At 45.5% G+C, this 25,962-nt stretch overlaps 2 protein-coding genes across 11 annotated transcripts in view; one reads left to right on the top strand and one right to left on the bottom strand.

Moving 5' to 3' along the window:
* Nucleotides 1-6,359, top strand: part of PPP1R9A (protein phosphatase 1 regulatory subunit 9A) — a 146,340-nt gene extending 139,981 nt beyond the window's left edge. For all 7 annotated transcript variants that reach the window (XM_056334189.1, XM_056334195.1, XM_056334194.1 and 4 more), the window contains one exon: nt 605-6,359. In XM_056334189.1, the coding sequence (XP_056190164.1) occupies nt 605-817 (213 nt within the window). In that variant the 3' untranslated portion in view covers nt 818-6,359. The remainder of the gene's footprint in view (nt 1-604) is intronic.
* On the bottom strand, nt 6,330-25,380 carry LOC130147287 (serum paraoxonase/arylesterase 2). Of its 4 annotated transcripts, none has more exons than XM_056334197.1 (10): nt 25,239-25,380; nt 21,173-21,243; nt 16,539-16,594; nt 15,456-15,621; nt 14,210-14,336; nt 13,212-13,412; nt 12,757-12,838; nt 12,107-12,235; nt 10,995-11,163; nt 6,330-6,597 (listed from the first exon to the last, which is right to left on the bottom strand). In XM_056334197.1, exons 1-9 carry the CDS (start codon nt 25,310-25,312, stop codon nt 11,005-11,007), a joined length of 1,065 nt encoding a protein of 354 aa, XP_056190172.1. In that variant the 5' UTR covers nt 25,313-25,380; the 3' UTR covers nt 6,330-6,597; nt 10,995-11,004. The 4 variants fall into 4 exon arrangements, with proteins under 4 accessions (XP_056190172.1, XP_056190173.1, XP_056190174.1 ...); XM_056334198.1 differs by lacking the exon at nt 6,330-6,597 and adding an exon at nt 6,824-7,034; XM_056334199.1 differs by lacking the exon at nt 6,330-6,597 and adding an exon at nt 7,774-7,884.
* Between the last annotated feature and the right edge of the window lie 582 nt (nt 25,381-25,962).

Here is a 25,962-nt window from a genome sequence, read left to right as displayed (position 1 = left end):
CAGAAGTAGCAACTGAAAAATGAATTAATGGGATACTGAAGGCATAAGCTCATGCCAGTCGTATTATGTTAGAACTAAATAGTTTAGATGTATAAAGTATTCATTGTTTCTTGTGTGAAAATATGAGCTTACTTTTGTCAAAAATAATTACAGGAAGGAGCTGTGGGAAGCTCAGCAGATCTGCAAGTCCAAGTTTGGTGTTTCCTCTCTGAATTTTTTTGCTGACATTTCACTAACTAGGGGTTTTAGAAGAGAGTAAGTGAACTTTTCACCAAGGCATAGCAATGGGAAGTCTTGTTCTATGTAGACTTAGATGACTTCAGGCAAATAGTTTAATCTTTATTTGCCTCATTTGATCAATGATGTCAACAGTGGTAGTGGCAATGAAATCTAATTCTTCAATATTCTAGAAGTGGAAGGCATGGAAGGTAGCACAGAAGTGTATTAATTACATGTTAGTAGTGTAACTGAGCCTGTCTCAAGTTTGTTTAGTCGTTATAGTCTTCTACCTAAGAAGAATTATTACTAGAATATGAAAAATTTTGTGATAGATCAAACTGTATGAAATTCTTTTTCTTTTAAAATGTTGTTATCTCTACCTCAGGCTCTTGGTATGACATCTTCCCAGGACAGAGCAATCATTAAAAAAAAGCTAAAGGAAATGAAAGCATCCTTGGAGAAAGCTCGCAAAGCTCAAGAGAAAATGGAAAAGCAAAGGGAAAAGCTTCGGAGGAAGGAACAAGAGCAACTGCAGAGGAAATCGAAGAAAACAGAGAAGTCTTCATCAGATGCAACAGAGGGCACTAATGAGCAGTGATAAGCAGAAGTGCTGCTGCGTGAGGAAAGTGGAGGCACTTCAAGGGAAGAGAAACTCATACCCACTCTGGTGCCCCTTCAGCTTTCTTCTATTCATTACGCAAGAGTGTGTACAGAGAAATGGGGCTATACATAGAATGACTAGGGGAATTTATATTGTGTAGTTTTATTTTCCCTCATACCCAGTTCACGCTCGTTGCTGTTGCCATGTGAAACGACCCAGCCCCTCGGTTTGTTTTGTTGTTGTTGACGGCTAACAGATTTCATATTTTTGTGGCGGTGTTTCCTTTCAAACTACTCTTCTCTATTGAGCGCTGTGTGTTTGGTCACTTCAGTAACCAGCATGATGTTGAGGAGCATGGTCCACTGCTTCACCTCTTCTGAACAGGATGGCCAGTCAAATCGATTGGTGAATGTTTCTTCAGCTGGGTCAAAGGAGTTGTGCTCTGTCTGATAAGGAGTTGACAACTTTCTAACTGGAAGTTCAGCTTGTTTATGGTGTTTGGATACTCAGTTCCATCACTGGAGTAAGTTTCATCTTGCATCAGTACCTTGAAGCGATACTGCTCTGGAAACACAACTGTTCAGTGACTTCTTAGTATACACTGGAGATAAAGACAGGAGAGTTGATATTCCCCCTGGTTAAAAGACAGGAGGTGAAACTCTTTCTGTTAACTGTACAATAGTTAATCCAGGAAGGAGGCAAAGCCTTAAATGATTATGTGGGTTTACACAGAAATCTGAGGATAACATTTATCCTTTAGATATCTGAGCAAGGATGAATTTCTAACTAGAGCACAGCGTATATATCTGTATAAATTTCATTGTGCTCCCAGTGTGTAGGCAACTTTCTTATAGCACACTCTGCTTTCTTTTTCATGTGTTTTGAACAGGAAACTGGGCTTATTTTGTTTGGGTTTATTGTTTGTTGTTTTTTTTTTTCCCCAGGAAAAACACAACTTTTTCAGATTCATTCTCCCATAAGCATTGGGAGAATAAGCTTTGTGCCGTGCTGTTATGAAGCTATTGTTGGAAAAGATTATCAAACTTGAGTCTGCTGAAGATTTTCAGTTTTTACAGAAGTGCACTTTAAGAGAGGAAGACGAGGGATTCTGGTTAAAATTTAATTCAGTACATTGCTGTTAAGATCAATGCTGCCATGGAGGTGACAGTTACTAAGTCCAAAGCTGCCATATATTAACTGGTTTGATTGATGTGTTTAAAGAATATCCTCACATAAACCTGAATTTTTGGGCGTAGGCTGTAGAATGTTTTGATGGCTTAGCAGTGGTCACATTACATCCTTCAGAGATTTGTTTTCTTGGTACATGAGGCCATCAGTGAAGGCTGCTGTGTAGTTTTGACTATGAAGAAAGCAGTGTATAGCTCACACTGCACGGTGTTACTGCCTCTTAAGAGTAATATTAAAATATTCAGTATTTCTTCAAAAGAATGGACAGACAACAAGTGAATATCCACAATGAGAAGCTAGAGGTATTTGCTTACTGCTTTATAGTAAAAGCTAACTACACAGCAGCATTTATATTTGAAAAACATCACTTCCTTTGTGTGCATCCTGGAAGTTGCAGTCTTCATCTAGTCCTGTCAACCCATAAATTGTTTAAGATGTTGATGCGAAGTTAGAATCTTGAACTTGAAAATTTGCCAGCCTAAAAAATGCAAGTATTGAATTCTTTTGAAGAAGATGCTTGGTTTCATTTGTCTCGGCTTCTCTTCTGCTCTGTACTTTATGGCATTCAGATTTGTGTCTGTAAAGTTCTCTGAAGCTCAGATTTGAAACAGTTGGGGTGCAATGTTTATAGTTAAATTTCTTTTGATCCTAATAATTTCTTTGACATGTAAAATGTTCCTGTAAACTGAGAGAGCCTAGGTCATGCAAAATTAATACACAACAGATCTACTTAGCATTAGCTTTCTTTTTCTTTCTAAATCCAATTTCTACAAGGTTTTGATGTATAATTTATTAAAATCTAAAAATGAAATTGCCATGAATGATACATCCTGGTATTTCTAAAGGTTTGTGATATTTTTCTTGAGGTAGACCACTGGCAAAAAAACCCCACCTGCGAACAAGTATTCCACATTGCAGTGAATCTTCCTGTGCTTTTTGTAGGAGAAAAGTTATACAAATGTTTAACAGCCTCGTAAAACTAGCATTCTGTTATTTTAGGAGGTTATCCATTTATATTTGAGTAAGAGAAGTTATCTGGAAGAAACTGGAAATTTAATATTTTAAATACAATGTTGATAAATGCATTTTGTGATCATTTTCTTTTTAAATAATGTTTACATTGTAGTAATGTTTAAATGGTTGTACACAGTAATCTAAGGTGGTGTCCCTGTTTTATGTTGTTTTCTTAGAAACCTGAGCAGACTGCTTGGCATTATACACAGAGTTTTCATTCTTGCTGCTTAGAACAGTGCCTAGTTAATCTCTTTGTAAATCAGATTCTTATTCTGCAGAACAACTAATTCAGCTTGAGTCCTTTAAGTACTCAGAGGGGGTTTATTGCTTTGTGGTAATATTGTTTTGTTATTCTCAGACTTTAAAAAAAAAAAAAAACCAACCCAAAACTTACCTTAAAAAACCCTAGTAGCTTAAATTTACAATAAAACCATAAAATGCATTTTTGATCAACACATAAAAAGTAGGCAAACCAAGCAGTGTCAAGAGTTTTGCTCTTCCTTCTGTGATAAAAGAGATTCTTGTGGATCCTTTTATTAAATATGATAACTCATTGTTGGGACATGCAGAAATGACACTGGATAATAGATGTGAAGCAGTTTGAAACTTTTGGTTTTGTTGTACAGGACCTTTAAAGTTGTGTTGCAATTTTTTTCCTGTTGTATTCTGTAATGACACCGAAGGTAAGAGATAATCTCATCATCTTTGTATCTCAGTGTATGCAAATACTTTTGCGTTTTTTCAACTTCTTAAATTTTTTTGCCTATTGTGCCATGAGCAGTCTGCTGCAGGGATACCGCAGGAATCGAGCTGTTACTAGAATTACTGGGCAGCTTTCCTCTGAAGCTTGCCAGTCCTTAGCTTTCCTTAACATTCAGAAGTGCTTGACACCGAGCATCGGGGTTCCTTGTACTTCATTGCTTCCATCAAAGCCCCCAGTCCTCCTGAGCTGCTCCACCTTCACCTCCTGACTCACGTGCTGGTGATTAAGAGTTGGGCAATGTTGTGTGATTTTTTGAGAAGGAATTGTGTTCCGCTTTCGAGTCAGAGAAAGAAATGCCACTCTTGCAAGTAGTGCAGAATCCAGTTCTACAGTAGGAAGGAAGAGGATCATCGTGTAGCTAGGTACAGCCAAGAAGTACCATTCCAGGTACCAACACAACACTGAAAATCAGAAGGAAAGGTTTGTGCAGATCCAGCTGTAGTTCTTTGCAGCATCTGCGCTGTAATCTGTACTGTTTCTCAGTGCTGAAATTTAGGGGAAGTTTTCAAGAACTGTGTCTTCTGTTGATTTCTTAGCTGTGTGTTTACGGAGAGAAAATACTGTCAAGGCAAAAGAAAACTGATCTTGCTCTTTTTAGGTGTGGCCACATCCCCCACACCATCATCAGACTAAGTGATAGAGGGGCTGGACCCTTTTAATCCCTCATTCCGTGTTCTCCCTCACTTGAAAACCTCAGGAAACCTATGTCGTGGTCCAAAACACTGAAAAAAACAGATCCTTAATAGCAGCACATGTTTAATTAAGTTGTAAGTCTTTAACAGTCCAAATGGGCAGAGTGCACAGAGCAGTTTTGATGATTTTGGTTTAGTTTTGTTAAATGATTGAATGTGATGAAATCAGTCTTTCTAGAAATGTTTCAAGTGATCTGTGGCTTGATTCCCTCTTTAAATAACTATGTATGGCTTTGTGTGTGTACATACATATGGGCATACACAGATAGTCATACAGATTCACGCAGCACTAGTAGCAGTTAGCACGTAGGTAGCGGGTGCTGCAGGGTTGTAGGCACACATGGGGTAGGCAGAGGACCCAGGGCTGTCTGCAAGCTCAGAGGAGCTGCCCCTTGGTCTCGCCAGCAAGCGTGCGTACCCCTGTCTTTGCTGGTAGCTTTACTCATGCTTTTCTTGTGGGGTTTTATGTATTCTGCAGATCAGATTTTAAAAGTTTTGTTAAAACCGTATACAGAATGGTCCTCTGCAGATCCTTCTGCCTTTTGTCCTCAGGTGGTTTTTTGGGGGGTGGGAGACTGGCAGGATTGATTTGTTGGAGTGTTGGTACTCTAGGAAGGGGACCCTTCTTATTATTTTTAACCCTAACTTTGATTTCTATGGGAGCGCTTTTAGCAGCTCGTTTTTGAGCAGGGTGACGAGTGACATCCAAGGGGATGTACCCACTCAGCACAGTGGGGCGTGGGCCACCTGCAGGTGGCACGGTCCCTTTTGTTAGCCTCTCGTGTGGATTTTACTGTACTTTTTCCACCTGTGAAACTGGTTTTTAAAGCTGTGACACCTTAGTCATGACATTGAGCCCTCCAATCCCTCATTATATAATGAGCTTTCTGTTACTAACCGGGGTTACTAAGCGGTACTTTTGCTGTCGGCATTAAGTAATGATGTAAAAAATGTGCGTCTTAGCGGGAGTTTTGGCAGTGGTGCCTTGAGCTGCATGTTCCTTTGGGAAGTTTGGACTGTGTCAGGAATGAGCCGCAGGGTTTGTGGAACCTGGCCAGCTGAGTGGGGCAGGTTTTTTCCTCCAGAGCAGGGAGAGGGGAGGAGGAATCACAGCTCCCGAGGTCAGGTCCACCCCGGGAGCCTGAGCCGCCTGTCAGGCTTTCTGTGGGAGCTTTGTCACCGACACCGCTGGGAGCAGGAGTGTCTGGAGGGAAGGGGGACCCCAGGGCACCAGACATAAGGAACAGCCAGCCCGTTTGGAAGTGGGGAGTGCACAGTGAACCTTTTCTGACTGTTTGCTCTCCCATACACATTTGCTGTCTGAAAAACGTATTTTCCAGTCACACTGCAACGGTAGCTCACTGGTCACTGACGAGTGTTAGATATTGCTAGAAGACCAGGCAGCTAAAAGACTAAAATGCACTGTGGTCACTGTAAAAATTGGCTTCTTACAGTGTTTCTTTTTATATGGTTGAAGAGGTGGTTGCGCTTCAGATTTTTTCCTTTTTCTTTTCTTTTTTTAAAGAGGTCAAATGTATATGAAGTGCATGTTATCCTGAACTTTTTGTTTGTACATCTTGGTGTCTGATCATCTGCATGAAAGACACAGTAGTGCCATGTCTGAGCTTGTTCTCTTGTGCTTGGTTGGTATGAATTTCTCTAGATTGTTGAGTTTTCCCCAAAATAACTTTGGTTAATATTTAGTTATTGGGAGACATCAAAACAAAACATCATGGTGGCCCTTTGTTTTCTTACAGTTTAAATACAAAAAACAAAGCCTTGTGGTTTAAAGTTAATTTGTTAGTGTAAATAAATTTCTTGCCAATGAGTATTATTGTTGTTAGACAACGAATGCAATAAAATGAGAAATCCTGAATCTTTATTAGAATTTGTATCGAGTCCTCACTTTCCTGTTCATTTCTTGGTCATTCCAGAAGGAATGAATGGGGAGCACGACTGGAGAGCTGCTGCTGCATGGGTCGGACTGGGGGCCGGGGGGACATGGACCTTGCCCTGCTTGTTCTTTCCTTCCTTCTGCTCAGTGCCAAAGATTATTTTAATCCCAGCTCTTGGCTAAATTGGCATGATTCACAGGCCTCTGAGTGGATCTCATTTACAATCTGTAATTATGTAAAAAGAAGTATAAAAAAAAAACAGTAAGGAAGGATAACGGCCATTTCACATGTGGATGAAATGTAGCGTGCGGTCTTTTACTGCAGGTCAGTGTAAAAGTAGGCTGCCTTCACACTGATGCTGGCCAGTGTTTGCCCGTGTAAAAGACCTGGCTGAAGTGTCAGGTAGTTATAATGGGCTTTTTATACATTCAGAGTAGAGCAGTTCTTCTGCTGAACGTGTTTAGTATGTCTTTATTTGTTTGATTTTAGTAAAGCATTAAATTAGGGAAGAGTAGAGGGCACAGACTGTCCAATTTGTGTAGTCGTTTCAGGGGATTTACATCTGGCAGAATCTAGGCCAAATACTCTGCTCTTAAGCTAACTCAGTCTGTGTTCCCAGTGGCTGAATCATCTTTCTTACTTTCTGCTAATATCTCCACCACCTGCAAGAAGATAAAAGAATTCTCAATCCATAAAATGATCTTAATTAAAATAGGTATATTAAGAAGCTGTAAATACACAACTGACATGTAAAAACCCGTCTGCTCAGCAGCTTCTTAAGCCTGGAGCCATCCATACGTATGTCCTTGTTTGTGCAAGTTGTCTCAAGATACCTGCAGTTTGGTTTATGAAACGCTCAGAACTGCTCCAGACTCTACAGCTTGTAAAAGATGATGGGTTATGCTCCCCTCAGGTTGCAAGCCCGGATTTTCCCTGTGCAGGTTACCTCGTAATCGGGAGGCCAGGCTCGAGATGCAGCTTCCTCCGCGGCTGTTTCTGCCACTGAGGCTGCCAGTGAGTTTTATCAGGCGGTGATGCCATGCCGAGGGGTAGGACCTGTACCCCAGCCTTGCTTTTGCTGCAAAACATGCGCTTGCTGTCTCTGTCCTGCCCAGTGCCACTTTAATGCACGCTGGTCCAGCTTCAGTTCTCACCTCCGCGCTGCGAGGCTGGGACGCCCCGAGAGGAGGTTGGCAACAGGCTTCGATCCGCCTTGCCCCAGGTTAAAATTCAAAATGTTACTGTTAGTAATAGCAGGTACTAAGTCCTACCCATGACCTCTCTCCAGCGCTTTAGGAAAAGATAAGGCCTATCACCTGCATGTGCTTCTGTCTGAGGGCAGACCACCGGGAAAGCCTTCAGTACAGGAATAGTTTTTTTAAAAAGGGGAAAAAAGCCAGACACGAGAAAATACATTCTTTATTTTCTGAAAGGCCAAAACCAGCAAAAACATGGAAGGTTGACAAGATCCAACAACATGTAGATTTGCTCATTTGAAGATGTTCTAAGCTACTGGAAAAAATGAAATTAATGTTTTGATGGGTTACTTCTACCACTGCGGGGGGAAATGCTGGCTGTTACGCTTCTAGAACCAGTGGGTAAATCGGGACCAGCAGCGTGACTGGTTGGTGTTTCAGCTGTGTTACTGCCACTGCAGCAAAATGCTGTAACTCTTCAGAAGATGACACTTGAGAACAAATAGTGGCACAAGCCTAAATTAATTATTTTTAAATGCTACTGCAGGATGTTGATGGCTAATCACAAACAGGTTAATAACCCAAACTCTACTTATTGTGAGAACTTCCTTCAGAGCATATTGTTTTCTGCTGGGGCTCTGGGAACAATGTCTGTTCCTAAAGGCTGGACGTGGGTTACAGTAGGAGAGCATGCCACTTCCCAGGGAAGCTGAAAATGCCCTGCAGGGAGCGAAGTTGCTGAGGGAGGTGTGGCGAAGCCAGAGTCACTGTAAATTATGTTCTCCAGTGCTTGGTGCAGTCAGCTGATGCCACAGGCAAGTCAGCAAAGGGACGAGACAAAAGATGCCCTGGTTCAGGGCTGGCTCTGCTCTGTGGAAGGGCTGTCCGCACGCTGTGGTCAGCAGAAGACTTCAAACCATCATCCGAACAGATGAGTCCCTGTCACCAACGCCTGCATAAACTGACGGTAAATCCTGGGCAGTGCTCAAGTCCCCAGATCCACTGTGGGTATTTTGGGGAGGAGCTAGGAACACGGTTTGTGCACAGACCCGCTAATGTAAGGCCAAGGCCGTGCGTGCCCAAGAGGTGAGGTCAGTTAGCTCCATGGCTAACCCTAAAGCTCAGGTCTCCCTCTCTAGCCATCGCTGGACCCCGGCAGCATGTGCTAGCTGTATACAAAACATCACAGATACCAGCAACAGCTATGGCTACATGGGGTGAAAGAATTCTCTGGCATGGCAGCAGTGGGAAGCTGCCAGCATCGGCAGGGCGCAGCGACGGAGCCAACATGTCGCTAGCTCAGTTCTTAAACCTCCCACAACTTCTTGCACCCAGGGATGTGCCTTACACCGCAGCATCTATGCCAGCAAGTGGTGGCAGCACAGGGGCTCGGAGCGGAGCAGACGCTCTCTGGGAACAGGAGGTGATGCGACAAGACCCACAGCCCACGGCAGCTGTGCAGAGGAAGGGGGATGGCACCGTCCCTCCCGTACAGCAACACAGCCCCAGCCATGAGCCCTGGCACCACCTCCTTGCTCCGGTTAGAGCTGTTCCTTTCCCTCAGAGAAGGAGCAGTAACTCCTTTATACCAGTGGATGAAAGCTATTAGGCTTGTCTGTGTTAGAAAGGCCAGGCACAGGAGCCAAGAGGCCAGCACACACATTTGCTGTTCAGGACCACTGCTCGCCCACAGCCGTGCCTCGTCTCAGCCAGGGCAGCAAAACCCAAAGACAAACAAAGGTTTGCACAGTGTTCAGGCGGCTGCAGCGTGGGCTGTCTGCCCTATCTTGTAGGCAGAAGCGCTCCTGTGTTTTCAAAGTACTGGACTTGCCATGTACTCTCCAGATTAGAGGGGGCCGTGGCTGGTGGTGAAGCAGGTTGCAGGAGGGAACAGCAAAGCCAGAAGAGCTTTAGCACCCAGAGAACGGCTCTTTCTCCTCCCGCGCTCGGGCCTCACAAGCAGCCTGCCTTTTTTCTCCACACAACGGCGGAAGAACAGCGAGGAAACACTACCACATCAGCTGAAGGCTGCAGAGGGGTGGTGGCCCTGGGCAGGTCTGCCAGGTGACGCCATTTGGAGGGGCAGCCAACTTGCTGAGATGTGCCAGAGCAAGCAGACACAGGGCACAACGGCAACCCCAGCAGGGGAGCCGCCACTGCTAACGTGGAGCCTTTAGCTGGATGTCAGCATCAATCACAAAACCAGAGTGGTGATCAGAGGTGGAAACTCAGAGGGCAAAAAGAACAGCAGGAGCTGCTCTGTGGGTAAGGACATCTATACTAATGAAAGAAGAGCTCACTCCACAGGCCAGGAACCAAGTGGTGGCTCAAAGAGGGGCTTCAACCACGCTGGCACCTTGCTGTGCACACTGGAAAGCACAAAACTGATTTCTAGCTTCAGAGGACACTCCATTCAGTTTCTTGCAAGTGATTGCTTACTGACACCATTCTAAAACCACCAACTGATGGAAACCTGGATAGGTCTTCCCACAGCGCACGTTATGGCCAACTGCCGCTGGGTAACGTGAAGTCAGTGCCTGCTGCACAGGAGCACAGCAGGAATCGGCTCCACACGGGCTGGGAGTTAAACACAGAACATGCTGATCAACGCTCAGGGGTAGTCATGGTGGCAAAGCGCCCAGAAATCCTCCCTTTGCTGTGACACAACAGTAACTGCTAATGCACTTTTCACTGAAGGTGCTCAGGAGCCATTTCCCACTCTTTAAGAAAAAAAAGCCTTTTTTAAACTCCCTTTGGAAGACTCAGTAAGAAACCACTCCAAAGTGATGCCCTCCTCTTTTCTCAGTAGGATTAAAAGAAATTTATGAAACTGAAGTAACGTTAGGAAATGGCTTAAAGGAGGAAAAGGGAAAAAATGACACTGAAATAACATTTCTTCTCCTTCCAGTTATTTCAGAAGCATGAGGGAAAGCCAACAGGAAGGTTTGGAAGAAGAACCCTCAGCACAGTCCCTGGGAAAGCCGAGGGGTCAGTGACAAGAAAGCACACCACACTGGTAGTTAGTGATTCTCATTTACAAAATCAGTTTTCTCCAGGGAAATTTAAAAAAAAAACAAACAACAACACACACCCAAACCAAAAACAAAACCAAAACCACCACCAACCAGAAATCCAGTCACAACAGACAACAACGTCTGACGGTTTAGTCACTTCTAATCTGAATTTGAACTTCAAGGTTACCCTTTGTTACTGACATGGGATCCTCCCCCTTACACAAATAAACTAATTTCTCACCTTTTATTTCCTTTTACTATTGCATAGAACTCTGAGTGTGGAGAGGAAGGCTAAAATACATTTCCGTGACTCTAGTTAACTTTTATTGGAACAGTCCTGTTGTTAGCGAATCTGGCAGAAACTAAGTGAGTTCCCAAAGCATTTAATCCTTTCCACTGCAGCAGATCTTACCCGCAATGAGCTATAGCTCACAGTAGAGCGCTCTGTGGAAGACTGTGCCGATGAGCAGTTTTCCCTCGTAGACAGATGCCACCGAGCTTCCCTGCAGCACGGAGCCGTTGTCTGTGTAGACACGCGTCACTGTAGGCTCCTCCGAGAGGATGTTCTGGACGCGCAGGACCTGCCGGAGGAGGGGGATACATCTGCTGAAACGCCGTGGGTGAAAATCCTCCAGAGATGGAGGGAACATCAGTATGTTAACTTAAGTTAGGTTGATCAGCTGCTGCTAACTGCAACCAAGTGATCCTGTGATAGGGCCACAAATTCTGCTTCAGTGACGCATAGTCCATGAAGACTCATGATTTTTTTTTAAGTGGTTGTGCAACAGAGGCTCCACCTCAGTAAGGCAGGCGGTCATCCCCAGCACTAGGAACGTGCGGTTTTTTCCAGCCTAAGAGTTACTTAATATCTTCTTATTTTCATGCTTTTTTTCAGACCAAGTGCCAAGTACCATAAATCTACTGCTATTGAACATGATCATTTTGAAAAGTGACTTACAGGGAGCTTCAGACAAGACCAAAAAAATCAAACAGACACCCACCAGCCCCCCGCACTCAAGCTGCTGGCACGCTGGTGCCAGTACCTCATTGATTTCAGAAGGAAAAAAGAATTACAGTGTCACCTACTGATGAACCACACTTGCACAGATAAATGACTCCAGTGCGAACGTTTCTGGTTGGGCTTTGCACTCAGTCAATTATTTTTTGTTTGGCAAAGAGGTGCTGGCTGGGTAATTAACGCAGTTCATCAAAATCTGATTGTGCGGCCACAGCTGCACAGAAAGCAGCCTGATGAGTCCAGCATGACTGAGCTACTGGGTGGAAATTGTTCTGTTGCCTCCTAAGGAACTGAATAGGTGTTTGTTAGCGAGCATACGCTGTTCAGGCTTTCCACTTGAGAGCAGAAGCTAGAAGCTGCAAGTCAGCTCGGTCTTTGCTTTCGTAAAGGCTGGCCAGGCATTTCTCTTACGTAATGCAGAGTTAAGTTATACCAGGGGAATCTGAACAGAGCAACTTTCTGGCACAGACATAGCCAAGAGACCAGTGACATCTCCCAAAAGGCACCTCAGAGGCAGGCAGATTTTCAGGATCACTGTAGAACAGCTTCATCCCATTGGGATGACATCCTATCCAGATGTCACCAGTGTGAGGGTCAATAGACAAGTTATCGACCAGAGTGTCCAACTGCAGCGTCTATTCAACACAGAGGAAAAACAAGAAAGAGAGGAGTTAAAGCTATCAGAAGTCCTGGAAGCACAACGTAACATAACCAATAGACTTGTGCAAAGACTCTCATCTCACATAACTTAGACTGATTTTTTAAGAAATATTTTCTCCACCAGTGCTATTTTTCTTCTTGCGCAGTATGCTTCACCCCTCCTCTATGCCAGGAGATACCTGCTTGCTGCTCCAAGCTTCCCCCATTGGCTCTCTCACACCCACGCCTGCGCTGATTACTGCAGTGCTCTGTGGTCTAACGCACACCGACCAAGGAAGACTTCCACTGCAGCTCTACCGCACGCCCAAGGATCCCTCTCTGGTTGCTGGCGAGACGGTACAAGACATGAAGCTCTGTAACAGGGTGCACAGCACCTCTGCCAACCCATCCAGACCAGAACTTCCCACACGATCAGGCTCAAGTCTCAAGCGTTCATGGGGACTAACCTGTCCAAAATTCACATATGACTCTTCTTTATGGAACAGCAGCACCTTACCTTCACATGGGTTAAATTCCAATTAGCATGTTTTTCCATAACATGGACATTATGATCAAATGCATCTGCAACATAGATGTACCTTCAAAAGAAAGCACCTCTTAGCAATCTGTATGGGTAAGCAGACAGACTTTAAGACTGTGGAGCGCTCCCCACTTGCAGAACTCCTGCCCCATTAACCCTTGCAAGCAATAGACGCAAATTTCTGTATCAGTTGGTTAAAATGCAGCAAACTTTGATCTTACTGCATATAAAGTACCACGCACAGCAGCAAACACTGCCACTAGTTAAAGACCAAGACCATGACTTCAGTTCTACAAACACTCCGCATACAAAACGCCTTGCTTTGTATGAACCAGTTTAGACACTTGACCACAGAGGTACCACGTGTACAAAACAGCATTTCAGGATTCTTTTGTGAGAAAAAACAAAATCTAAGGCAAGGAGAAACTTACCTTCTGTCGGGTGAAATGTTAATTCCATTGGCTGAATAAAACCCAGCTGCTACTTCTTTAACTTCTTTTGGACTGTAGTAAACAACATTTGACCAATTTAAACCCAAGAACATCTCTAAGAACATCAAGATGAAGTCGCAGAAGTAGTGGTCATTGGTAGCATAGAAGCTGTCTGGTCCCATAGCTACTACATCATTCACGCTAGGGGGGAAAAAAAAAAAAAAGAAAAAAAAAGAGAGGGAGAAAAGTAAATAAAAGAATGAAATGAGAGGTATGAAGGAGTATTGTAGGAGTGTCCAGAATCCAGCCAGGATAGGGTCATCCCATAGACATAAAGGGGTTGCAATTACAGGTGGTACTTCAGATAGACACCAAGTTATTTAGATCCCTTTTAATTCTATTTCCTTTTACATGAGCAAGGACTGTGCAGTGCTGAGATCTGAACAGGACTGTAGGGCACCAGCTAGAGATCTGGCTACCTGTCCATAACTCCACGCAAATTCTTCTCTCTTTTGGTTACATGCAAGTGGAAACCAGAAATCAGGTAGGAGTTGTGACAACTTTATCTATCAGGCTCTGTTTATCTTACAGTCATTTTGCAGTAGGACAGACCATGAAAATTTTGTATGCAACAAAAAAACCTCAGAAAGCTAAAACTGTGTTTATTTTTACAGTGTAGCCAATTCAGAACAGAATATCTGAAGATTCAGATCTGCAATGACCCAAGAGTGGATTACATGAGAGAAGGAGAAATAGATGCCGAACTAATTCACTGGCATCAATCACAGTGGCGCTTAAGACTGATTCAGTGGTACAACTATTAAAAATCTCATTTACAGAAGAGATTTGAGAAACACAGTTTTTGATGACACAGATAATAAGTAATCAATGAGAGAAGCAGGAAAGCTGGTTAATACCCTAAAACTAAAACCATCCAACTTTGGATTTTACCAAAGCAGCCTCTTCTGCTGGGGGAAGACAGTATTTGGCTCCAATACCTTGTCAGAAGGTCATGTCGAATGGTTTTCAGGTGTACAAGAGAATTGTCATCTTCTACGAATTTAAATAATTCTACTGTGCTCTTCTGATGGGGATGGTTCACAACAAAGAGGTACACGTTGTCATCTTAAAAAAAGAAACGGAAACAGCTGAATGTGGCTGAGCACCCCCAGCTCTGACACAGCCTCTAGTACAGTGCAAACATTGGCTTTGGTGCATTTGTCTCATGGCTTTTCAGGGGCAGAACAGCAAGTACCAGAGTAACACAGGATGCCACTGCAACTGGATCCAGCCCTCCAGCTACTCTTCTCCCAGGCTTGCCCTACAGGGCACTGCCGTGTAAATACAGTTTTGCTATTTCTACCAAGGAAGAAAGAAATCACATCTTCATCCTTGTGCCCAAGCCACTGGGTTTTGCAATCCGACACACTATAGTGACTGGTTGCATGAAACAGCCACCGTCAGCTGGGAAGAGCCAGTTTGGGCTCTGGTTTCTTTGCTGCATACTCTGAGAGAGCTGAAGGGGCATCCTTCTCTTGTACTCTGTGTAAGGTTGCAGTCCTTCTGCTCAGCCCTCCTGGTGAGACCCTAAATCAGCCCCCACCAATTTTTCCAACACCTTCCCTTAAAGGGTGATTGCATGGGAAGGCAGGTCAAGCTGTAGCAATGTTCTCTTTTAATATTTGCAGACTTCCAATTGCCTCGATAACATCCACAGTGAAAGGACAGGGAAAAAGAGAGAAAGGAGAGCACAAAGGTTATTTTATTAGTAGTCAGAGCCTGCCATAGAACATGTCTTGGAGAGGGGAACATGGCTTGGCCACAGAGTACCTAAGATTCTGGTAATTTACAGAGTTCTAAAAATTTACTTTGTAGCCACAAAAGGCTCCATTCTGATCACTACTAGTTGGTGAAGCATGTGTCTCTTCAAAAGCCTTGCCCCCAGGGTGGGACAGAGGTAAATTGTGAAATAAACTTTGTGTAATTTTCAACTCCTCAAACTTTTCCCATGTTCTCTTTTCTTCCGATGTATAGGACATCTTTCTGTCTCAGATAGCCTGAGATTTTGTTTGCTTTAGCAGCTGACATTTAGAGAAGAGCCCAGTGAAGGCAGAAAGCCCAAAAACCTTTTTCCCTCCTGGCCAGTGCAGGCTATTGTGGGTGCAATGCAAGGCTGCAAAGGGATCTCTGTTTCTGCTCTTTACGCTGAGATTTGCCACCACCTCAAATTAAAGATTTCTTTACCTTTGTCTACATAGGTGCTGATTCCATGAGGGTTAAACGATGCCAGATCAAACCCTCGGCTGATTCTCAGTTCCACTGCTCTGGGATTGTCTTCATTCAAATCCATCAAAAATATTTCACCTGGCTTGTCTGGTGCAGGGCTTTTTATTCCCGGATATTTCAAGCCCTGTAAAATCAAAACTTAAGAAAATCATTCTTGGATAACAAAAATAAAGTGAAGCAGCACCAGGCTGAAAAGGCTGGAGCCTTGTTCAGGCTGGCAGGGAGACATCAGGATGTCCCTCTGCCTTAGCCTACTGTGACACGATGGAGGCTGAGGGGCTGGCTCTTCTCCCTCTGGCCAGCCCTGAGTCCCAGCGCAGAGGGAGCAAGCTGCGTGGGGCACGAGGAGCCATGCCCAAGGCAGCAGCCATCACCCGGCTGGGTGCTCCCGCTGTGTCAAACCACTCTGCAAGCAGATACGCTGTGGGGACGAACTGGATGTACGGCACCACCGACTGCGTCCAATGTGGTAAAGCCACGGGGAACAGCAGCACTGCAACAGCTTACAATTTCTGGCATGAATTTTGTAATGTTATCATTCCCTATGTGTCCATGTGTGTCCCTGGAGCATGAGATGAAAACATCAGGTTTTGCTTTAGAAATTAATCGCTAGCCATCCTGATTGCAAAGAAAAGCTTGAAAATGTATGTCCTAAAGGCTAAAAAACCAGGAACAACAGAATCACCAAACAAAATTATTTTTTTTTAATAGTAGTGAATTAACACACTTTAACAAGGGAGAGGTTTGACATTTCAACTCTTCAAGCAAGCAGCATGAAAGAAATTCCAGGTTACGTGAGCAGCTAAGCCAGTGCAATAGAATACCTGTGTCAGTGCCACCACCACCACTTCTGTGTCAAGAAGTGCACTTGCGCAAGCGGAAGGAAACACTGGCTAAGCTGACACAGGCCTGGGCTGCTCCTGCGGAGCCAGCCAGCCTTGTAGAAAAAAAAAAAAAAAAAGAGTCCATCCTGCAATTTTCACCTATGGCTCTGTAGGAAGCAGGCAAGCCCCTACACAGGGAGGGAGTGTGGGCACTTACGGAGCTGATGAAAGCAAGTCCATTGGGAAGTATGTCAATGTCTTCTGAACCAGTTTCTGCAAGACAGAGATAAACAGGGGTTTTCAGACAACATTAAACATTTCCCATCAAAAAAACTCCTTTTTAGTACAATTCCAGCTCTCGTGACTGTCCCTTTCTGATAGGACTGCACAAGCAATGAAGTTCATGTTGCATTAAAAGTAGTAGCAGAAGGCAGCAGTATGCCAGGTTAGGGAATAGCACCGGGGTTCACCTCTTTTGGGGGACTTAAGGGTGTCCCCACAGTGGCTGGACAATCTCCCACCCAGCTCCGTGTGCCCCAGGGTGTCACAACATGAATCATCCGTTTTGACAATAGTGTTCTGCAGCAATTAGCACAGATGCCGAGATTCTCAGGGCAGGACTGTATCCATCATTCAGCCCACACGCTTCCATAAGGCAGCTCTGGGAATTGTGCACACTCACTCTCCTGGCTGAGCTGGGGCACTTCACTAAGATGGATTGCCAAATATTTACCTAAAGCTCTCAAGTGATAGAGAGCCTGCTACATCTTTAAAAGCCAAGGGCTTTAATAGCTAGACCGCACTTCTAACTGTGGGTAATCATTTCCAATATTGGCAGTTACTGTAATATTTTTCCCTGCTAGGAAAATAAAATAAATAAAAGCCATTTAGTAAGAGCACTAGAGCAATTTTAGGCTTTGATCAAGCACTCTCCACAGACCTTTTAGTCCAATGCTGAAGCACATCTGCCATCCCACATTTTCACCGCTCGCCTGTGAAGCCTCCCCTCTTTTCTCCCAATCACCAGCACAAACAGCATGCCCCACAAGCCACTTTCCAGGTGATGGCTGGATTAAACCCACCTGGGAGTGTTTGCTTCAAGGAGGAAATTGTTCTGCCAGTTTTCTTTAACAGAGCCATCAACATAAAGGTTTTCCACTCAGCTTGTCCCATCTCTCCACACCCCCTCCTTCCTGGCCATGGACCACTCACATCCCTTATGTGGGTCACACCATCCCTGGCACCTCCTCCTGAAGAAGGATCTGCAAATTTGAGCTAAGTTTATTTTTGCTTTTAAGTAACTCCCAGCAAATTTATCCCAGCCCTAATTTCACCTGGCTGTAATTTATCCTGGGGCTGCTCAACAGCCCTTCTGGGGAGGAACCAGATCCCCAGATTACTCACCCAGGCGAGCTCCTTCCCAGCTCAGCCCTGGGGAAACGTGGTGGCACTTCTCCTGGAGGGACAGGGGACAAGAATAGTGCCAGCTTTCCTTCAGCCTCAGCAAGCCCCTGCTCCACACCATTACACTAATGAGCAGAGCATCCCTGCTTTCTGGAAAGCAAAAGATCTGAAGATGCATTTGCGGGGGAGCCAGCACATTATCTCACCTCCTGGGTTTTGGTTCTGAATTTCAGCTGGGCTCAAGCAGGAGGCAGACCTCTGCACTGATGTGCCCAGAGACATTTAGAGCCTGTGTGAATTTTTTTATTTTTTTTTTTTAAGCTCAGGTTTAAACATCAAGCTCCTTTTCTTTGCCCCAGCTCTTGGTCTCTCCAGGTTTGGATTCATTTAAAAGACAGGGTTAGCGGCAATTCCCCACTTCCCAGGATTGCTGCAAAGATAACGAAGACATGCTGAGCAGCTCAATGACCATAGTGATGTGAGCCAGATAGACAGCTTTTACTGACAGAGCACACTGATGAGTGAATAAACAGAGATACAATAATTTATCACTACTGAAACAGTGAGGCTGCCAAGTAGAAAGATGAGCGGGCTAATTGGGAGCAGATAATTAAAAAGCACAAGTTTCTGGTGGAAGGCATGTGATGACACCCCTGCACCCAACTAATTTGAAAGAAACTGCCCAGCGAAGCACATTTTGGCCACTTCTCAGCCAGGTCCTGGTATGTGTAGAAGAGAGCGAGTGCCATCAAAAGAGCAGCAAAATGCCGATTCAGCACAATCCTGCTGAGCCAGCACTGCCGAGGCAGCGAGCGGGGATGGAAGCACACCGCTGGCTGCAGGGAAGCTCCCAGGCTCTGTTTTGGGAGGGCTCTGGGCTGCTGTCACAGGCGCTGTACGGGACAGGAGAGCTAGGGGCTGATTTATTAGGTATCAGTTGCCTGCACTGCATTGCTTAATTGTATCACCAAGCCCATAGGATCATGTGAAGATTTTATTGGTTCTTTATTTTATCTTAGTAAGATGTGTTCCCCAGGTGCATCTAACAAAAACCCCACCTGGATTTCATGTCCAAACCCAAGTGACTATTTCGCCTATATCCCACGAATTGTTCCAAGATGCAAGTATTTCCAGCAATCTCTTTAATAGCTCCTTGAACTTTAGGAATTAGTACAGGACATGTGGTTAGTTTATTATAAACCACTAACATGATTAGACAGTAATAAAATTCAGAAGATACTCTTTATTCTACAACTATAGTCTTTCCTACACATTTGTGAATGAGGTTTAGGACAAGCTGCAATTTTTTACGGGTTTGTTCAATATTTACATCCATCCCTACACTGCACAATATTCAAAAAGAAGAATAGATCAAAGTCTTAAAAAAAAAGAGACACACAGAAGGGATGAAATCATGCAGAAAGAAAAGGGTCTACTAGAGAGTTTTTCCATTTACTCTGGGTTTGTTTCCATTACTATGGATGCATCGCTTTTAACATAATTACAATAGACTGTACCAGATGCCTGTTCTTCTACATACAGGATGGATTGTTTAATATTATTTTGTTCGGAGCCGATCATTACCTACGTCCCACTTACAAGTTCAGAAGAACTGTTTCAAACATTAAAATAAAGAGAGATTGTTTATTCAACTTTATCATCAAATTTTAAAGGAAAAATGCCCAGGAGGCCGAGATGTCCATGTAGAAAGATATCCTTGTACAAAGTCACCCACAGGAACAACCTTACAGATCGGAGTACAGCAAGACCCCTGGTCTGAATAGTGCTACCTAGGCAGAACCTAGATGTTAGGCCTCCTCAGACTCCCTGAATAATATAACCCCCTCCAGTCATAGTAAGTCAGTTTTGGAAGACATTTGCACGAACATGCCAACTTTTAAGTTTGCACAAAGCCTTTGTTATTTCTCTTTCTGCCACATTGGACCTGCTGAATTAATTTTTGGCATTTTAATTTTTCTAAGGCCGGCAGACAGAGTGAAGGCAAGGCAACGTGCAGAGCTCCATGTGAAGGGACAGTGTTACAGGAGCACAGCGAGAAGCAGCAACAAAGCTCTGTAAATTGATCCACTGCCACCTCTGAGCAGAGCCAGGTTCTCAGAATTCACTCAATCTCCATGTAAATGTCAGGCACCAAAATGAGATATTGTTTGGAAATTAAACACAACTGTATTTGCGATTTCCAGCTTTCTTTCTTTCCTCAACAGAGCAGTCGTGTTGCAAACAGTCTTTAAAGATTGCAGTGGTGATATGCTTAAAAGAATGACTCAAAAATTATTTTTATATTCATTACCATCAAACCTGAATTATTCAGATTCTTGCATGAGTAAATTACACCTCAATCTAGAAGACCTGGAAAGTTTTTTCAAGTGCAATTTCTTCTGCACATAACCTCAGGCAAAGGAACTCTGCACATGCTCATTCATGGCAGTAATTTGACTTTACGAAGATGTTTGGTGGCTGACACAAGGAAGAAGCAAGATTTATGAAATGAACACAGTGACCCAGCAAGCTCAAAGGCAAGGCTCTTAAAGCTCATCCAGTGACTTTTTGCACGTGCAAAATCCAGACAAATTTCAACAGAATTCAAGACATTTCTGAAAATACTAAAGAGGAGAAAAGCCCCAGGCACTAAGATTGTATTAAGTTTAAAAATCTGGGGGGTGGAGGGAGACACAAAAAAAGTGATCAATTTTTAAAGTATCCATTTTATGCTCTGATTATCCTAAAGGGATAGAAAAAACAAGGCAGAAACATTCCTGTGTGCTAAACACATGACCCGAAGGACAAAGTCAACTTTTTAGCCACTCTGTTAAACCCCTTTGCAAACCAGACTAAGGTGCCAAACACGAACCCTTGCCCTTCGCCCCTGTGCAACCACACAGCCAAATTGCACAACCGCACCGAGCTCCTGCCGGCTGCGTGCATGGTGCAGCACCAGCCCGCTCCTAAATCGCCGCCAAATGAGGTGCTAAGGCAGGAGATCCTGGCTGGCATTTAGCAGCTGCTCCTTTGCCACATGCCTGTGGCCTCCTCTGAAAGCTTCCACCCTTGCAGCACATCCCGTCTTCAAGATGTCACCAGCTGACAGCCACCTGTAGGCGCCTGCCTGAAAAGCCAACACGCCCTCATTTAAAAGCCAAATAATTTCCTAAGTGGCTTAGCAAAGGAGAAGTGCTTGCAAGGCACTCATTTGCAAGAAAAGGAACAGAAACTTTTAATACTGAAGGCAAAAAGTGTTACAGCAACCTAGCTAGTTTTTCAGGAGAATTTTCTTCCTGCAGTTTCTCCCTACCTCAAAGTCCAAGCACCAAGCGAAAGCCAAATTAGCACTTTGTTTTCAGGATCAGTCTTGAGAGTTGGCTTTAAGAAGCAGTTACAAAATAAGGCTGGACAAAAGCAAAGCACTCAGTTATTGTGAGCACGTACCGATCCCTTTAATGAGCCGGCAGTTAGGGAGGGTTACCGGGGCTACTTCCCGCGAAGCATTGAGCCTGTTCCTGCAAGAGGAAAGAGCAGGGTTAACATCACACAGGTAACATTCCTAGCGTCGCTTTAACTAAGTTTTATTTTCTGCCATATTGCAGCAACAAATCATCCATAAACCAGTGAATAAGCAAAACCCAGAACTGACAACAGCAATCGCTCTAAATCACTGCGATGGTTACACGTGTCCAGGGATTAAGTGATTCTCCTAAACTGAATAATTTCAGGAACATTACTTTGCTCCTGAGCTTCAGGAACAAGTGTCCATGACCCACCACAGCTCAAATGATGGACTAACAGACATGCTTTCTTCATGTTTCAGCCACCTAAATACAATAGCACCCCACAGTTAGGACCAGCATTTCAGTGAGGAGAGGGCAACGTTCTACCCCAGCCCACTGGCTATTTCTGGTGACCAAGCCACCAGACGCAGCAATAGCCTTGTTGCAAGGCAGGCTACCCATTTCCTATCAGGTAGAACTTGGTAGTACTATTTTCAGCAGTTACCCCCTCCCTTTCTCTTCCCTCTGGTACCCACCAGAGCATTATCCTTCAGCAGTGCTTATTTTATTCCTTAGTGCCCACCAAACTGGATCTCTGGTTCGTGTTTTACTGGACAAGCAGGCACAGACAGGTAACCACCCACGCATAAGTTCCATCTCCTGCATTCCAAGTTGTCTACAAATCCGTATGAAGGGCACCTCACTACCAGAACTGCTGTGTTTGACCATGCTGGTCTGCAGTGCCATAGAAAATATGTTGTGTTTCTATGCCAAAATGTCAACTAGCGTACCAGAATATGTCTTCCTTTTTTTTTTTTTTTTTCCCAAAAGAAAGTATTTAACTAACGTTTCTCCTTTGCATGCCTATCATACACAAGCGTTGAGGCTGTACGTGCTCCAGCCACAGAAAATCCTGAATGTAAAGATTCCATACCAAAACCTAGTCCTGTTTATGTTATAGTTTTAGGCATAAACATAAACAGCAGTATCAGTCTGTGATATGGGAAATATGCGATACAGCTGAGCACCATGCGGTATGTCAGTCCTGCATCTTTTCAACCACTTAATTATGAATTGTAAATTGCTTGAATGCTGTATCATTGACACAGGTTGTTAACATAACACCAGAAAATAAGAAGAAAAAGGTGAAAAGGGCAGAGGACAGCAAGGGAAAGGAGCCAAGTTAAACTCTCCCAAGCCCTCTCCCCCAGCTCAGGAGTCCTGACAGAACTGCACTGGCTCTCAGCCCACAAGCAGCACCCGAGGGCTGCCAGGTCCCCTCTCACCCCCCCACCCCCAGCATCCCGTCACAGCCAAACCCACCAGACCCCGAGGGTGGCTTGGGGCGATCATGCCCCAGATTTGCACTGCTGCCTCCTTAGGGTTTTTCCCTTTCCTATTTGCATCAGCTTTTCCTGGGCAGACTGCAAGCCACCCAGCACCAACGGCACTGCAGGAACTCAGCCAGCAGCCAATGAGGGATGATAATATCCCGACAGCATTCCCAGGGAAACACTTCATGGGCTGGAATGAGAGTAATTCAAAAGGACACTGGTCACAAGCCTGCAGCACATACAGAGGCTTTTCCAAAATGTGTCAGTTTATCTAGCTCAGGCAGCCTTAGCTAGTAAGCCAGATGGCCTAGATAACTAACTGGCCACACTAAAAACACAGCAGACATGCAAACTGTGCAGGATGCAACTTCAAAAAAAGCAGGAATTGTGCTAGTTGGTGCAACCCCAGTGCATGACAATTTTTTTGGCACTTTTTCCCACCCAGTTCCTTTTTGCAGTTTCAGCCCTCCACCCACTATCCCACTTTGGGGACACAAACCACAGGCGTTCCCTTTCCTTCAGCAGTGACCTGCTGCATACTCAAAGGCATCTCTCTCTCCTTCAGTTTTCCTCTTCTCTAGACTAACCAGTCCCAGATCTTTGGGGTTCTTTTTCCTGACAGAACTGAAAATCACCTCTTATTTTTGGTTTTGCCTACAATTCTTTTCAAACTGTCAGCATTTTTCTGGAAGCACGCTGCTGTTTTGAACAGAGTATAAAAGCTGAGAGCCGCATCAGTACAGAGTGTTAGGAAATGATAACATTGTACGTGTATATATAAATACATATATATGAACAACAGTATCAAAGGCATATTGTTCTGAGGAAAACTGTAACATGGTATAATTCACATTCAAGTTTTACAAATTAGCTCAGAACTTTCTTCAGAGAAGAACTGACAATGTGAGTTGGTAACACAACTTCTTCACCTGTTTTCTGCTGCACAAGTCCTACTCAGGTCCGTCTGGTACCTATCAGCAGTGTAATAGATGCATAAACCAACCTGATTAAAGAAGAATTAAGTTTTTAATAATTCTTCAAGCCTTAGCTTTTAAGCATTTCATGGATTCTTGTGTCGTACTATCTAGACACAATACACCAAACTCAGAAGGAACAGCAGTCTCTTTGCTGGACTCCTGCCTTCTTGGGGGGGAACGGATAACGGAAGGGCCTGGGAAGGGTTAACACTACCCACAGTTTCTCCTCTCAAGGCTGTGTTAAATTATTTCAGAGTACTTTGTTATCCAGCATTGTGTGTTTACAAACTCTGCAACTGTCTTCAGACCTCCATTACACTGCAGTTTGTTGAAAACACAGCACACAGGAAAAACCCACCGAAAGCCACAGAGGCAGGGGAATCCTGTTGCTGTTGGGAGATTTTGCTTTATCAGATTCCCATTATTGCATTTGTTTGTTCCATTTGGAGGGGACATGGGGTCCCCTGTGACTCACAGCAGTTTGAAATGGCTCACCCCACTAAAGCCCAGGAGCATTTCCCAGCTCCACCATCCCAACCTGTGCAACTCCAGGGCAGGAGGATCCTGTAACCACTATGGTTATCACTAATGCTTGCGGCGGATTCAGTGCAAGACGCCAACACACCTATGTGGCATAGGCTGGGTCTAGGAAGTATAGTCCTCCTGTAATTAGCTACCCAAAGATCCATTAGTTGGATGTCATTGTTTTGGAGTCAGGGACTGGGAGTCTGTGTGGGCATGAGCAAAATCATAATGAAGCTGCTTTGCAACACTAATTGACCATTGCTTTTCTGGCCTGAAACAATCAGTTACACGTTTAGTAGCTTTCAAGGAGAGAAGGTACTGTAACACCAGTGTTCACATTCACACCTCACGGTATGAGGTATATGATACGGAGCATGCTATGGCTGGGTGTTTTCACTCACAGCAAGTGAGATCCCAACTTATGATCACAGAAGTCCATGCTCCTTCAGAGGAAACCTCATGTACACGGGGGCTGTTGCTACCTGGAGGTCAGCTTCAGCAGAAAATAACTTGAGTTTCTGGCAACCTGATTTGCACTTGCTGTTTGGCCCATCTGCAGGAGATGAGGTAACTTCGCAGATGCTGGTTTTGCCACATCCCTGTTAAGTGCAGCCTCTGCAAAAACAGAGGTACCAGCCGCCCCCCGCCACAGGGCACCCTCTTCCTCTGGCCTCTTTGACCCCAGCATCTTCCTGGGGAGTATCTCACACCCCCCTTACGGCAAAGGGCGCTGCCGCTGGACCAACGCTCCTGGAGTTAGTTTATGGCTGGCGGAGCATGCGGAGGGCACGGCAGAGCAATCCAGCGCCCGCTCTTTCCCGGGGGAAACCGGTTCCCTCGATAGTGGTGATGATAGGGATGATGGTGATGCTGATGATTAGCCCTTCCCCGCCGGCCGCCACCGTGCTCGTGCGGGGGCAGCTCTTCGCCGCAGTCCGGCCCCAGACAAGGAGCTGAAGCGCCCCCCGCCCGGAGCCCGGCGGGGGCACCCACCACCCCCTGTCCGGCTCGGCCCCGCCGCCGCCCCCCTCCCCCAGCACGGTGGGCTCAGCCCCGGCCCGCGGCCGCGGTACCCCTCCCGCTCGGCCTCCCCGCACCCCCGGCTGCCCGCACCCCTGTTATCCCCCGGGGCGCCCCCTCCCCGCACGGCCCGCGGTGCCGGGCGCCTCACCGAAAGGCCAGCAGCCGCTCCGCCGCCAGGGCTGCCGCTATCCCGACGAGAGCCACCGCCAGCAGCTTCCCCATCGCCGCTCCCCGCGCTGCCCGCTCCCGGCTCCCGGCTCCGCCGCGGCCCGCCCCGCCGCGCCGCCCCGGCCCGCCCCCGGGCCCCGCACGGCGCACACGGCCGGCGGCACGGCCCCCGCCCCCGAGCGGAGCCGCCCGCGCCGACGGCGGCAGCGCGTTACCGCGGCAGGCACGGCCCCGCCGGCCCCCGCCGCCGAGCTGCGCGTCCGGGCTCCGGGGGCAGGAGCAGGCAGCGGCGGTGCCGCGCTGCAGGCTCCGCGGTGCAGCACCGTGGCAAAGGCCAGCGGACCGAGTTCCAGATTCTGTCATTAAAAAAACCAAAACCAAGTTATCTAAAACCGCGTGTGTTGTTAGACAAAGATTGCCTGATGCAGGATGTAGAGGTACTCGGGGTACACCCCTATACTGAGACATACAAGCTAATATGTGTGCACTAACACCAAAGTTTCCCTCCCCAGATTTTGCTGGAGAAGCCCTGGTTTCTATGTGACCGTTCTCAGATGCTTCCATGGTTTCTAACACACCAACAACCCTTGTGCCTTTGCTGCTGCATGGCTCTCTGTCCCCTGCCTCCACTGCGATGGCGCACCGAAGGCTCCCACTAGCACACTGTCCCTCAAACATCGGCGGGCCGCCCCCAGGCTTATCTC

Source organism: Falco biarmicus, chromosome 4, assembly GCF_023638135.1.
Source record: "Falco biarmicus isolate bFalBia1 chromosome 4, bFalBia1.pri, whole genome shotgun sequence".
Lineage (NCBI taxonomy): Eukaryota > Metazoa > Chordata > Aves > Falconiformes > Falconidae > Falco > Falco biarmicus.
The sequence above is the reverse complement of the archived record's forward strand: the minus strand, read 5'-3'. Positions and strand labels throughout refer to the sequence as shown.

Bases quoted from the DNA above. Each gene is read 5' to 3' on its own strand.
- LOC130147287 (XM_056334197.1), bottom strand. From the start codon at position 25,312: ATGGGGAAGCTGCTGGCGGTGGCTCTCGTCGGGATAGCGGCAGCCCTG. The intron at 13,413-14,209 runs GTATTGGAGCCA...TTTCCCCCCTAG, and splicing joins CGACATGACCTTCTGACAAG to CGTGAATGATGTAGTAGCTA. The intron at 12,839-13,211 runs GTAAGTTTCTCC...TTTCTTTTGAAG, and splicing joins AACATTTCACCCGACAGAAG to GTACATCTATGTTGCAGATG.